Source organism: Manis javanica, chromosome 13, assembly GCF_040802235.1.
Source record: "Manis javanica isolate MJ-LG chromosome 13, MJ_LKY, whole genome shotgun sequence".
NCBI classification, from domain to species: Eukaryota; Metazoa; Chordata; class Mammalia; order Pholidota; family Manidae; genus Manis; species Manis javanica.
Genome location: NC_133168.1, coordinates 91,588,693 through 91,603,499, shown reverse-complemented (window position 1 = coordinate 91,603,499; position 14,807 = coordinate 91,588,693). Strand labels below are relative to the sequence as shown.

The window sequence follows — 14,807 nt, the reverse complement described above, 5'->3', positions numbered from 1 at the left end:
CCGAACAGAGATCAGGCAATCTTGTTTGCTTAAAGTGGCTTCAAACATTGGCTTTAAACATTGGCTCCCACATCTCCCCCTTCAAAAGCTCAGGGTTCTACACCCAAACGCAGCAGGATACACATTGTTCGCAAGTGCACATGGAACATTTTCCAGAATAGACCACATACTAGGACACAAAAAGAGCCTCAGTAAATTCAAAAAGACTGAAATTCTACCAACCAACTTCTCCAACCACAAAGGTATAAAACTAGAAATAAATTGTACAAAGAAAACAAAAAGGCTCACAAACACATGGACGCTTAACAACATGCTCCTAATTAATCAGTGGATCAATGATCAAATCAAAACAGAGATCGAGCAATACGTGGAGACAAATGACAACAAGAGCACAAAGCCCCAACTTCTGTGCGCGGCGAAGGCAGTTCTAAGAGGAAAGTATAAAGCAATCCAGGCCTCTTTAAAGAAGGAAGAACAATCCCAAATGAATAGTCTAAAGTCACAATTACTGAAACTGGAAAAAGAAGAACAAATGAGGCCCAAAGTCAGCAGAAGGAGGGACATAATAAAGATCAGAGAAGAAATAAATAAAATTGAGAAGGATAAAACAATAGAAAAAATCAATGAAACCAAGACCTAGTTCTTTGAGAAAATAAAACAGATAAACCCCTAGCCAGACTTATTAAGAGAAAAAGAGAATCAACACACATCAACAGAATCAGAAATGGGAAAGGAAAAATCACGATGACCCCACAGAAATACAAAGAATTATTAGAGAATACTATGAAAATCTATATGCTAACAAGCTGGAAAACCTAGAAGAAATGGACAACTTCCTAGAAAAATACAACCTTCCAAGGCTGAGCAAGGAAGAAACAGAAAATCTAAACAGACCAATTACCAGCAATGAAATTGAATTGGTAATCAAAAACTACCCAAGAACAAAACCCCCGGGCCAGAGGGATTCACTGCTGAATTTTATCAGACATAGAGAAGACATAATACCCATTCTCCTTAACCATTTCCAAAATATCTTCCAAACTCATTCTATGAAGCCAGCATCACTCTAATCCCCAAACCAGGCAGAGACCCCACCAAAAAAGAAAATTACACATCAATATCCCTGATGAACATAGATGCAAAAATACTCAACAAAATCTTAGCAAACCAAATTTAAAAATACATCAAGAGAATCATACACCATGATCGAGTGGGATTCATCCCAGGGATGCAGGGATGATACAACATTCGAAAATCCATCAACATCATCCACCACATCAACAAAAAGAAAGACAAAAACCACATGATCATCTCCATGGATTTTGAAAAAGCATTCGACAAGATTCAACATCTATTCATGATAAAAACTCTCAACAAAATGGGTATAAGAGGGCATGTACCTCAACATAATAAAAGCCATATATGATAAACCCACAGCCAACATCATACTTAACAGCAAGAAGCTGAAAGCTTTTCCTCTTTTAAGATCGGGAACAAGACAGAGATGCCCACTCTCCCCAATGCTATTCAACATAGTACTGGAGGTCCTAGCCATGGCAATCAGACAACACAAAGAAATACAAGGCATCCAGATTGGTAAAGAACAATCAAACCATCACTACTTGCAGATGACATGATATTGTACATAAAAAACCCTAAAGACTCCACTCTAAAACTACTAGAACTAATATCTGAATTCAGCAAAGTTGCAGGATACAAAATGAACACACAGAAATCTGTTGCTTACCTATTCACTACTGATGAGCTAGCAGAAAGAGAAATCAAGAAAACAATCCCATTCACAATTGCATCAAAAAGAATAAAATACCTAGGAATAAGCCTAACCAAGGAAGTGAAAGACCTAAACCCTGAAAACTACAAGATACTCTTCGGAAAAATTAAAGGGGACATTAACAAATGAAAACTCATCCCATGCTCTTGCCTAGGAAGAATTAATATTGTCAAAATGGCAATGCTGCCTGAAGCAATCTACAGATTCAATGCAATCCCTATCAAAATACCAACAGCATTCTTCAACAAACTGGAACAAATAGTTCTAAAATTCATATGGAACCACAAAAGACCCCAAATAGCAAAAGCAATCCTGAGAAGGAAGAATAAAGCAGGAGGGATCCTGCTTCCCAACTTTAAGCTCTACTACAAAGCTGCAGTAATCAAGACAATTTGGTACTGGCACAAGAACAGACCGACAGACCAGTGGAACAGAATAGAGGGTACAGATATTAACCCAAACATATATGGTCAATTAATATACAATAAGGAGCCATGGACATACAATGGGGGAAATGACAGCCTCTTCAACAGCTGGTGTTGGCATAACTGGACAGCTACATGTAAGAGAATGAAACTGGATCGTTGTCTAACCCCATACACAGAAGTAAATTTGAAATGGATCAAAGACCTGAGTGTAAGTCATGAAACCATAAAACTCTTAGAAAAAAGTATAGGTAAAATTCTCTTGGACATTGTCTAGCTCGGATTAGCACATAGTCTACAGGCACACACATGATCATCTACAATTGCTCTCTTTCAACACTAAACTATGTTTTCTACCTTTATCTTGCATCTACCTACCACTTCAGCATTTTAAAAATAAAAAAAATAATAATAATAAAGGGAGAAATGTGGGATCCACATATAAATCAAGTATAAAAATCAAATGAATATTCATATTTGACCTGATTGTTTATAGTTCATAATGCGTGATCAAAACCGAAAGTTTCTGTGATGACTGCCCTTGCACTGTTCACCATGTAAGAACTTGTTCGTTATGCTTCAGAAGATTGGAGACTGATGAGAATTAGGCTTGAGATGGATTAATGATTGTGCATTGAGCACTGACCCCCCTATATAGAATTTTATTGTTGTTAACGACCATTTGATCAATAAATATGAGAGATACCCTCTCAAAAAAAAAATCTCTTGGACATAAACATGAGCAACTTTTTCATGAACATATCTCCCCAGGTAAGGGAATCAAAAGCAAAGATGAACACGTGGAACTATATCACACTGAAAAACTTCTGTGCAGCGAAGGACACCATCAGTAGAACAAAAAGGCATCCTACAGTATGGGAGAAGATATTCATAAACGACAGATCCAATAAAGGGTTGACATGCAAAATATGTAAAGAGGTCACACACCTCAACTGACAAAAAGCAAATAATCCAATTAAAAAATGGTCTGAGGATCTGAACAGACACTTCTCCAAAGAAGAAATTCAGATGGCCAAAAGGCACATGAAAAGATGCTCCACATCGCTAATCATCAGAGAAATGCAAATTAAAACCACAATGAGATATCACCTCACACCAGTAAGGATGGCCACCATGCAAAAGACAAACAACAACAAATGTTGGCGAGGATGTGGAGAAAGGGGAACCCTCCTACACTGCTGGTGGGAATGTAAACTAGTTCAACTATTATGGAAAGCAGTATGGAGGTTCCTCAAAAAACTAAAAATAGAGGGCGGAGCCAAGATGGCGGCGTGAGTAGAGCAGTGGAAATCTCCTCCCAAAAACACATAGAGCTATGAAAATATAACAAAGAAAAATCTTCCTAAAATAGAGACCACAGGACACAGGACAACATCCAGACCACATCCACACCTGCAAGGAACCAGCGCCTTGCGAAGGGGGTAAGATACAAGCCCCAGCCCGGCGGGACCCGAGCGCCCCTCCCCCCGGCTCCCGGCGGGTGGAGAGAAACCGGAGCGGTTTTTTTTTTTTTTTTTTTTTTTGGCGAGCGCTTTTTGGAAGCCTTAGAGGGACGGGCCCCCGTTGCTGGGGAGGCAGGGTGGCAGGACCGGTGAGGAGGTGCCTGGGAACGGCGCCGGAGGACAAAGAATATCCCGCGTTTCTCCCTGCGAGACCTGGGGGCGGGTGCCTGAGACCGGTGCCTGAGGACGGAGGAGGTCGCGCGTTTTTCCCCCTTTTTTTTCTCTTTTTGGCGAGCGCTTTTTGGAAGCCTTGAAGGGACGGGGACCCCAGTGCTAGGGAGGCACGGTGGCGGGACTGGTGAGCGGGTGGCTGGGACCGGCGCCTGAGGACAAAGAATATCCCCCGTTTTTCCCTGCGGGACCGGTGGGCGGGTGCCTGAGACCGGCACTTGAGGACAGAGGAAATCGCGCGTTTTTCCCCCTTTTTTTTTCTCTTTTCTGCGAGTGCTTTTTGGAAGCCTAAAAGGGACAGGGACCCCGGTGCTAGGGAGGCAGGGCGGCGGGACTGGTGAGCGGGTGCCTGGGACCGGCACCTGAGGACAAAGAATATCCTGCATTTTTCCCTGTGGGACCGGTGGGTGGGTGCCTGAGACCAGCACCTGAGGACGGAAGAAATCGCGCGTTTTTCCCCTTTTTTTTTCTCTCTTTTTGCCGAGTGCTTTTTGGAAGCCTTGAAGGGACAGGGACCCCGGTGCTAGGGAGGCAGGGCGGCGGGACTGGTGAGCGGGTGCCTGGGACCAGTGCCTGAGGACAAAGAATATTGAGCGTTCCTTCCCTGCGGGACCGGTGGGTGGGTGCTTTTTGGAAGCCTTGAAAGGACAGGGACCCTGGTGCTAGGGAGACAGGGCAGCAGGACCAGTGAGCGGGTGCCTGGGACCGGCACCTGAGGACAAAAAAAAAAAAAAAAAAATCGCTTGTTTTTTCCTTTTTTTTCCTTTTTTTTTTCTCTTTGTTTCTGTTCCCTCTCTCATTGTTGCTGCTGTTGTTTTGGTTTGGAGAGTGCTTTTTGGAAATCTTAAAGGGGCAGGACAGGTCACTTAGACCAGAAGCAGGGAATCTGGGGATCTCTGGGCACTCTAACCCCCTGGGCAGCAGGGAGCACAGAGGCCCCTTACGGAGATAAATAGTCTCCTGGCTGCTCCCCCTCCAACGGGGCTCCACCATTTTGGAGGAACAGCCCCAGCCAGGTCAAGCCCACAGCAACAGCGGAGATAAACCCCAAAGCAACTGGGCAGGAAGCAGAAGCCCTGTCTGCGCACAGCTGCCCAGCACAAGCCACTAGAGGTCGCTATTCTCCCAGGAAAAGGCTACAAACCAACAAGAAGGGAAGCTCTTCCAGCGGTCACTTGTACCAGCTCTGCAAACTATCTCTATCACCATGAAAAGGCAAAACTACAGGCAGACAAAGATCACAGAGACAACACCTGAGAAGGAGACAGACCTAACTAGTCTTCCTGAAAAAGAATTCAAAATAAAAATCATGAACATGCTGACAGAGATGCAGAAAAAAATGCAAGAGCAATGGGATGAGATGCAGAGAAAAATGCAAGAGCAGTGGGATGAAGTCCGGAAGGAGATCACAGATGTCAGGAAAGAGATCACAGAAGTGAAACAATCCCTGGAAGGATTTATAAGCAGAATGGATAAAATGCAAGAGGCCATTGAAGGAATAGAAGCCAGAGAACAGGAACGTATAGAAGCTGACATAGAGAGAGATAAAAGGATCTCCAGGAATGAAACAACACTAAGAGAAATATGTGACCAATACAAAAGGAAAAACATTCGTATTATAGGGATACCAGAAGAGGAAGAAAGAGGAAAAGGGATAGAAAGTGTCTTTGAAGAAATAATTGCTGAAAACTTCCCCAAACTGGGGGAGGAAATAATCGAACAGACCATGGAATTATACAGAACCCCCAACAGAAAGGATCCAAGGAGGACAACACCAAGACACATAATAATTAAAATGGCAAGGATCAAGGACAAGGAAAGAGTTTTAAAGGCAGCTAGAGAGAAAAAGGTCACCTATAAAGGAAAACCAATCAGGCTAACATCAGACTTCTCAACAGAAACCCTACAGGCCAGAAGAGAATGGCATGATATACTTAATGCAATGAAACAGAAGGGCCTTGAAACAAGGATACTGTATCCAGCACGACTATCATTTAAATATGATGGTGGGATCAAACAATTCCCAGACAAGCAAAAGCTGAGGGAATTTGCTTCCCACAAACCACCTCTACAGGGCATCCTACAGGGACTGCTCTAGATGGGAGCACCCCTAAAAAGAGCACAGAACAAAACACACAACATATGAAGAATGGAGGAGGAGGAATAAGAAGGGAGAGAAGAAAAGACTCTCCAGACAGTGTATATAACAGCTCAATAAGCGAGCTAAGTTAGGCAGTAAGATACTAAAGAAGCTGACCTTGAACCTTTGGTAACCACGAATCTAAAGCCTGCAATGGCAATAAGTACATATCTTTCAATAGTCACCCTAAATGTAAATGGACTTAATGCACCAATCAAAAGACATAGAGTAATAGAATGGATAAAAAAGCAAGACCCATCTATATGCTGCTTACAAGAAACTCACCTTAAACCCAAAGATAAGCATAGACTAAAAGTCAAGGGATGGAAAAACATATTTCAGGCAAACAACAGTGAGAAGAAAGCAGGGGTTGCAGTACTAATATCAGACAAAATAGACTTCAAAACAAAGAAAGTAACAAGAGATAAAGAAGGCCACTACATAATGATAAAGGGCTTAGTCCAACAAGAGGATATAACCATTCTAAATATATATGCACCCAATACAGGAGCACCAGCATATGTGAAGCAAATACTAACAGAACTAAAGAGGGAAATAGACTGCAATGCATTCATTGTAGGAGACTTCAACACACCACTCACCCCAAAGGATAGATCCACCGGGAAGAAAATAAGTAAAGACACACAGGCACTGAACAACACACTAGAACAGATGGACCTAATAGACATCTATAGAACTTTACATCCAAAAGCAACAGGATATACATTCTTCTCAAGTGCACATGGAACATTCTCCAGAATAGACCACATACTAGCTCACAAAAAGAGCCTCAGTAAATTCCACAATATTGAAATTCTACCAACCAATTTTTCAGACCACAAAGGTATGAAAGTAGAAATAAATTCTACAAAGAAAACAAAAAGGCTCACAAACACATGGAGGCTTAACAACATGCTACTAAATAATCAATGGATCAATGAACAAATCAAAATAGAGATCAAGGAATATATAGAAACAAATGACAACAACAACACTAAGCCCCAACTTCTGTGGGATGCAGCGAAAGCAGTCTTAAGAGGAAAGTATATAGCAATCCAGGCACACTTGAAGAAGGAAGAACAATCCCAAATGAATAGTCTAACATCACAATTATTAAAACTGGAAAAAGAAGAACAAATGAGGCCTAAAGTCAGCAGAAGGAGGGACATAATAAAGATCAGAGAAGAAATAAACAAAATTGAGAAGAATAAAACAATAGCAAAAATCAGCGAAACCAAGAGCTGGTTCTTTGAGAAAATAAACAAAATAGATAAGCCTCTAGCCCAACTTATTAAGAGAAAAAGAGAGTCAACACAAATCAACATAATCAGAAATGAGAATGGAAAAATCACGACAGACTCCACAGAAATACAAAGAATTATTAAAGACTACTATGAAAACCTATATGCCAACAAGCTGGAAAACCTAGAAGAAATGGACAACTTCCTAGAAAAATACAACCTCCCAAGACTGACCAAGGAAGAAACACAAAAGTTAAACAAACCAATTACAAGCAAAGAAATTGAAACAGTAATCAAAAAACTACCCAAGAACAAAACCCCGGGGCCGGACGGATTTACCTCGGAATTTTATCAGACACACAGAGAAGACATAATACCCATTCTCCTTAAAGTGTTCCACAAAATAGAAGAAGAGAGAATACTCCCAAACTCATTCTATGAAGCCAACATCACCCTAATACCAAAACCAGGAAAAGACCCCACCAAAAAAGAAAATTACAGACCAATATCCCTGATGAATGTAGATGCAAAAATACTCAATAAAATATTAGCAAACAGAATTCAACAGTGTATCAAAAGGATCATACACCATGACCAAGTGGGGTTCATCCCAGGGATGCAAGGATGGTACAACATTCGAAAATCCATCAACATCATCCACCACATCAACAAAAAGAAAGACAAAAACCACATGATCATCTCCATAGATGCTGAAAAAGCATTTGACAAAATTCAACATCCATTCATGATAAAAACTCTCAGCAAAATGGGAATAGAGGGCAAGTACCTCAACATAATAAAGGCCATATATGATAAACCCACAGCCAGCATTATACTGAACAGCGAGAAGCTGAAAGCATTTCCACTGAGATCGGGAACCAGACAGGGATGCCCACTCTCCCCACTGTTATTTAACATAGTACTGGAGGTCCTAGCCACGGCAATCAGACAAAACAAAGAAATACAAGGAATCCAGATTGGTAAAGAAGAAGTTAAACTGTCACTATTTGCAGATGATATGATACTGTACATAAAAAACCCTAAAGACTCCACTCCAAAACTACTAGAACTGATATCGGAATACAGCAAAGTTGCAGGATACAAAATCAACACACAGAAATATGTAGCTTTCCTATACACTAACAACGAATCAATAGAAAGAGAAATCAGGAAAACAATTCCATTCACCATTGCATCAAAAAGAATAAAATACCTAGGAATAAACCTAACCAAGGAAGTGAAAGACTTATACTCTGAAAACTACAAGTCACTCTTAAGAGAAATTAAAGGGGACACTAATAAATGGAAACTCATCCCATGCTCATGGCTAGGAAGAATTAATATCGTCAAAATGGCCATCCTGCCGAAAGCAATATACAAATTTGATGCAATCCCTCTCAAATTACCAGCAACATTCTTCAATGAATTGGAACAAATAATTCAAAAATTCATATGGAAACACCAAAGACCCCGAATAGCCAAAGCAATCCTGAAAAAGAAGAATAAAGTAGGGGGGATCTCACTCCCCAACTTCAAGCTCTACTACAAAGCCATAGTAATCAAGACAATTTGGTACTGGCACAAGAACAGAGCCACAGACCAGTGGAACAGATTAGAGACCCCAGAAATTAACCCAAACATATATGGTCAATTAATATTTGATAAAGGAGCCATGGACATACAATGGCAAAATGACAGTCTCTTCAACAGATGGTGCTGGCAAAACTGGACAGCTACATGTAGGAGAATGAAACTGGACCATTGTCTAACCCCATATACAAAGGTAAACTCAAAATGGATCAAAGACCTGAATGTAAGTCAAGAAACCATTAAACTCTTGGAAAAAAACATAGGCAAAAACCTCTTAGATATAAACATGAGTGATCTCTTCTTGAACATATCTCCCCGGGCAAGGAAAACAACAGCAAAAATGAGCAAGTGGGACTACATTAAGCTGAAAAGCTTCTGTACAGCGAAAGACACCATCAATAGAACAAAAAGGAACCCTACAGTATGGGAGAATATATTTGAAAATGACAGATCTGATAAAGGCTTGACGTCCAGAATATATAAAGAGCTCACACGCCTCAACAAACAAAAAACAAATAACCCAATTAAAAAATGGGCAGAGGAACTGAACAGACAGTTCTCCAAAAAAGAAATACAGATGGCCAAGGGACACATGAAAAGATGCTCCACATCGCTAATTATCAGAGAAATGCAAATTAAAACTACAATGAGGTATCACCTCACACCAGTAAGGATAGCTGCCATCCAAAAGACAAACAACAACAAATGTTGGCGAGGCTGTGGAGAAAGGGGAACCCTCCTACACTGCTGGTGGGAATGTAAATTAGTTCAACCATTGTGGAAAGCAGTATGGAGGTGCATCAAAATGCTCAAAACAGACCTACCATTTGACCCAGGAATTCCACTCCTAGGAATTTACCCTAAGAACGCAGCAATCAAGTTTGAGAAAGACAGATGCACTCCTATGTTTATCGCAGCACTATTTACAATAGCCAAGAATTGGAAGCAACCTAAATGTCCATCTGTAGATGAATGGATAAAGAAGATGTGGTACATATACACAATGGAATACTACTCAGCCATAAGAAGTGGAAAAATCCAACCATTTGCAGCAACATGGATGGAGCTGGAGAGTATTATGCTCAGTGAAATAAGCCAAGCGGAGAAAGAGAAATACCAAATGATTTCACTCATCTGAGGAGTATAGGAACAAAGGAAAAACTGAAGGAACAAAACAGCAGCAGAATTACAGAACCCAAAAATGGACTAACAGGTACCAAAGGGAAAGGAACTGGGGAGGATGGGTGGGCAGGGAGGGATAAGGGGGGGGAATAAGAAGGGGGGTATTAAGATTAGCATGCATGGGGGGGAGGGAGAAAGGGGAGGGTGGGCTGCACAACACAGAGAGGACAAGTAGTGACTCTACCACATTTTGCTAAGCTGATGGACAGTAACCGTAATGTGGTTGTTAGGGGGGACCTGATATAGGGGAGAGCATAGTAAACATAGTATTCTTCAGGTAAGTGTAGATTAAAAATTTTAAAAAAAAAGAAAGAAAGAAAGAAAAGGGGGATTACTCCTTAACAGGATAAAACTATTGGTAAATCAAAGATCAACGCATGCTTTAAATATCCTTAATGTTGATCACTTAAAGGGTGTCAGTTGATCAGCTATGGAGGTACTCTTTTCTGATAATATTCCTTTCTCTTAATTAAAAAAAAAAAAAAAAAAAGCAGTTACTGTGTGCTGACCTCCAATGAGTTCTGCACAGTGGTATAGAGGGCATGTCAAAGTGTGGGCAAAGGGTCTGTTTGTTTCTATGCAGAAGATCAAGGCCTAGCTTGGATACCCAGAAAATGAACTAAGATACGATATGAGGAGGAGCTTCCGGCATCAGCACTCTCTGGAGGACTCGTGCCGGGGGATGATCATCAAAAAGCCTCCACAGGGATCCGGACGATGCTGCGGTTGTGGCTGCATCCAGCCCACCGTCTCCTGGACTTGCCATAAGAAGGAGGAGGGAGATGTCTAGGCTGGCATGTGCATACAGTGAGACAACGAATTTGACTGGATCTGTACTGTTGGAACTCAACCAGGAGTTGGGAGGGGTGCAAGTTGTAGCACCCCAAAATCTCATGACTATAGACTATCTATGGTTAAAAGAACATATGGGATGTGAACAGATCCCAGAAATGGGCTGCTTTAATTTGTCTGATGGTTCAAGTACAGTTGGACAATATCCATCATATCATAGATAAATTTTCACAAATGCCTAGGGTGCCTAAATGGTTTTCTTGGCTTCACTGGAGATGGCTGGTAATTATAGATTTGCTTTGTTTATGTCACCGTATTCCTACTATGTTAATATGTGTGTGCAAATTAGTTAGTAGTTTAAAACCTATACATAATTAAGGTACTATGCAAGAAGATATGTCAAAGAAATAATCAATCCTCCCAAGTTTCCTTCATATGCTACATCTATAGCTTTTCTTCTTCCTTCCTAATTACAAACCTTAAATAGAATTCGTGCCTCATATCGAATTTACCGAGTATCATAATTCCTCCAGGTGGTAAAGATACCTCGAGACAAGTGCTGGGCATAGAAGCCACAGGGCATAAATCTGCAAAGAAGTAAAAAGCTAACCTTTGCAAACAATATGGCTTCTCTCTCACTTACCAACTTTACATTTCCCTGTATGGCCCCGGAAGATGACTGGTTAGCCAGAGACGGGTAAGATTCCTCAAGGGAGGAACAACCTAAGACAGGCACAGTCGCAGGGGGGCCATCAGGTGAGAATTTGGGGATCAACAGAGGTGAGGCTCAGAACCTCACCCCCCCTGCTTTGAGAGAAATCTTCTGCATCCGTGGATGTCTTGCTGCCCTTGTCTAGCCTGGATTAATACTTAGTCCATAGGCACACACCTGATCATCTGATCATCTATATTTGCCTTCTTACAGCACTAAACTATGTTTTCTACCTTTATCTTGCATCTACCTACCACTTCAGCATTTTATTAAAAATAAAAATAATAATAATAATAGGAGAAATGTGGGATCAACATATAAATCAAGTACAAAAATCAAATGAATATTCATATTTGACCTGATGGTTTATAGGTCATATTGCATGATCAAAACTGAAAGTTTCTGTGATGAATGCCCTTGTACTGTTCACCATGTAAGAATTTATTCACTCTGTAAGAATTCGTTCACCATGTAAGAACTTGTTCGTTATGCTTCAGAAGATTGGAGACTGACGAGAATTAGGCTTGAGATGGATTAATGATTGTACATTGAGCATTGACCCCCCTATACTGAATTTTATTGTTGTTAACAACCATTTGATCAATAAATATGAGAGATGCCCTCTCAAAAAAAAAAAAAAACAAAAAACTAAAAATAGAAATACCATTTGACCCAGGAATTCCACTCCTAGGAATTTACCCTAAGAATGCAGCAGCCCAGTTTGAAAAGACATATGCACCTGTATGTTTATCACAGCACTATTTACAATAGCCAAGAAATGGAAGCAACCTAAGTGTCCATCTGTAGATGAATGGATAAAGAAGAGGTGGTGCATATACACAATGGAATATTATTCAGCCATAAGAAGAAAATGAATCCTCCCATTTGCAACAACATGGACGGAGCTAGAGGGTATTATGCTCAGTGAAATAAGCCAGGCGGAGGTGGAGAAAGACAAGCACCAAATGATTTCACTCATCTGTGGAGCATAAGAACAAAGCAAAAACTGAAGGAACAAAACAGCAGCAGACTCACAACCCAAGAATGGACTGACAGTTACCAAAGGGAAAGGGACTCGGGAGTGTGGGTGGGGAGGGAGGGAGGGAGGGACAAGGGGAATGAGGGGCATCAGGATCAGTACACATAAGGCAGGGGGGGTGCAGGGAGGGTGGTACAACACGGAGACGACAAGTAGTGACTCTACAGCGTCTCACTACGCGGATTGTCAGTGACTGTAATGGGGTGTGTGGGGGGGACTTGATAATGGGGGGAATCTAATAACCACAGTGTTGCTCATGTGATTGTAGATTAATGATACCAAAATTTTAAAAATTAAAAAAAAAATAGCTCAGAGCGTTTTTGGAAACAGATATGAGATGTTGCTGTGTAAGGCCAGGAAAAGAACCCAGTTTCTTTCTTCGGGTAAAGCTGTGACTCGAGGAAGAGGGCAGGAGAGGTCTGCGCAGAATAGGGGCCACCCCATCAGGCTCTGGCCCAGAGGAGGTGCTATGATAGGTCTGCTGGACACATGGTCCTGCAAGCCTGTGTCCTTTCTCCTCCACATCTCCCCAAAGCCAGGCCCCAGGGACCAACTGATGCATTAAACCCAGTGGCATATGACAGCAAAGAGAAAGCCAGCAGGAGAGCCACTCCAGGGTGTCCCCCTCCCAATGCCAGGCCCTCTGGGGGTCTCCCTGCCTAAGTGCTGCTCAGAAAAGGGTCATGTGGCAGTGTCCCAAGTCCACTGGTGCGTGCTCTCCAAAAATGTGGACTCCAAGGAAGCCAAGCAAGTGGGGTGTGGGGTCTTGAGTTCCAAGGACAGTGGTGTTATCTACTGCAAACAGAGGGATCTACGATAAAATGTAGAGGTCCTATCAGTTAAACAGACACTTCCAAACATCTGCTCCCATATTTATTTCACAGGCAGCATCTAAAACACACATAAAAGACTGTCTGATGTTTGATTTCATTTTGAGTTTTCCTCTAGATGTGTGTTAACACGAAGACACAGCTATGGAAATCAGATACATTGACAAATTTTAAAAATAAATACAAAATAGTTGAAAGCAAATGGCTACAGAGCTACCATTATCTATACCTAACCTGAATCTGGGTTGAGGGGGGAAATGTACTCCCCAGGCACCCAGGGCTATTTCTGAGTCCCCTGAGGGCTGCAGACCTGCATGGTGGCAGCTATGAAATGCCTGCTGGCTCACGCCAACCCTGACGTATGTATCCATGGCCCTCGGAGAGAAGTCTCTGGAATTTCACTGAGCCGATGCACAATGAAGCATGTATCTGAAGCCCAAGGAAACATATCCTCTAACAGTGCCCAGACCACAACAGCTGTTTATGATAAACTGGGCTGGAGCAGAGGCAGAAGGGAGGACAGGGTGAAATACAGACCATGACAGAACAATTTAACTCTATTATAAATCTATGAAAGAAACTCACTGAAAGGGTGGCCTAAGTAACTTGGGAAATGAGTGGAGCCCATGAGACTCAAAGTAAGAGAAGTTGTACGGAAGCAGTACACTCTAGCTGGTAATGTCATTTCTCACAGGGGTACAGGGCAATTCTGATACCTTGCAAGTATACTGATTTGCACAGTTAAGTGGTGGGATGGCGGGAGTTAAGAGCCAGGTTTCTCACTGTTGGAGTGAATGGTTGCAAAGAAGCAGGCGGAGGGGGCTGGAGTGGTGAGCAGGTGGGAATGAATTAGAGCTGGAGACGTCAGGACAAATTCATGTTCAGTTTAACACAGGTTGAACTAAGTCTGTGTTTACATACAGATATGTTTGTGATGCATGCACCTGTAGTGGGCTGGCGCACATGCACGTATGTCCTTGCTGTGTTGGCTGAGGGGCTAAAAGCAAAGACTCCCTGCAGCAGCAGGCCTTCCAACCTCGAGGCCCTGGAGTCTGATGCCATTCTCTATAAAGGAACCGGGGCTCCTTGGAGGATGGGCTGATTCTAAGCCAGGGAGGAGGTGCATAGGACGAGCCCAGAGCATCTTGTAGTGACAGAACATGCTTTGCACACACTCACACAGATGGGTTATGTCAAAGGGCCACAGGGGCCGACTGCAGGAGCTGAAAATGGCCAAAGTGGGAACAATTTGAGCAACAGAATAAGTAAAGCAGTATTGGGTTATAGACCGATTATAAAATCAATATCCATGAGTTCATACTGATACAAGTTAATGATTCGATAAACACATGGGGCCAAAGAGAGAGGTC

The 14,807-nt window shown here is 41.9% G+C and overlaps 1 protein-coding gene and 1 long non-coding RNA gene across 2 annotated transcripts in view; one reads left to right on the top strand and one right to left on the bottom strand.

The window, feature by feature from the left end:
• The window catches only part of LOC140845638 (uncharacterized), a 79,683-nt gene that overhangs the window by 5,047 nt on the left and 59,829 nt on the right, over positions 1–14,807 (bottom strand). The gene's annotated exons all lie outside the window — the stretch shown is intronic.
• LOC108394713 (calpain-9-like) overlaps positions 14,401–14,807 on the top strand; it is a 29,239-nt gene continuing 28,832 nt past the window's right edge. Inside the window, 1 exon segment of the mRNA XM_073220758.1 lies at positions 14,401–14,406. Coding sequence (XP_073076859.1) covers positions 14,401–14,406 — 6 coding nt within the window.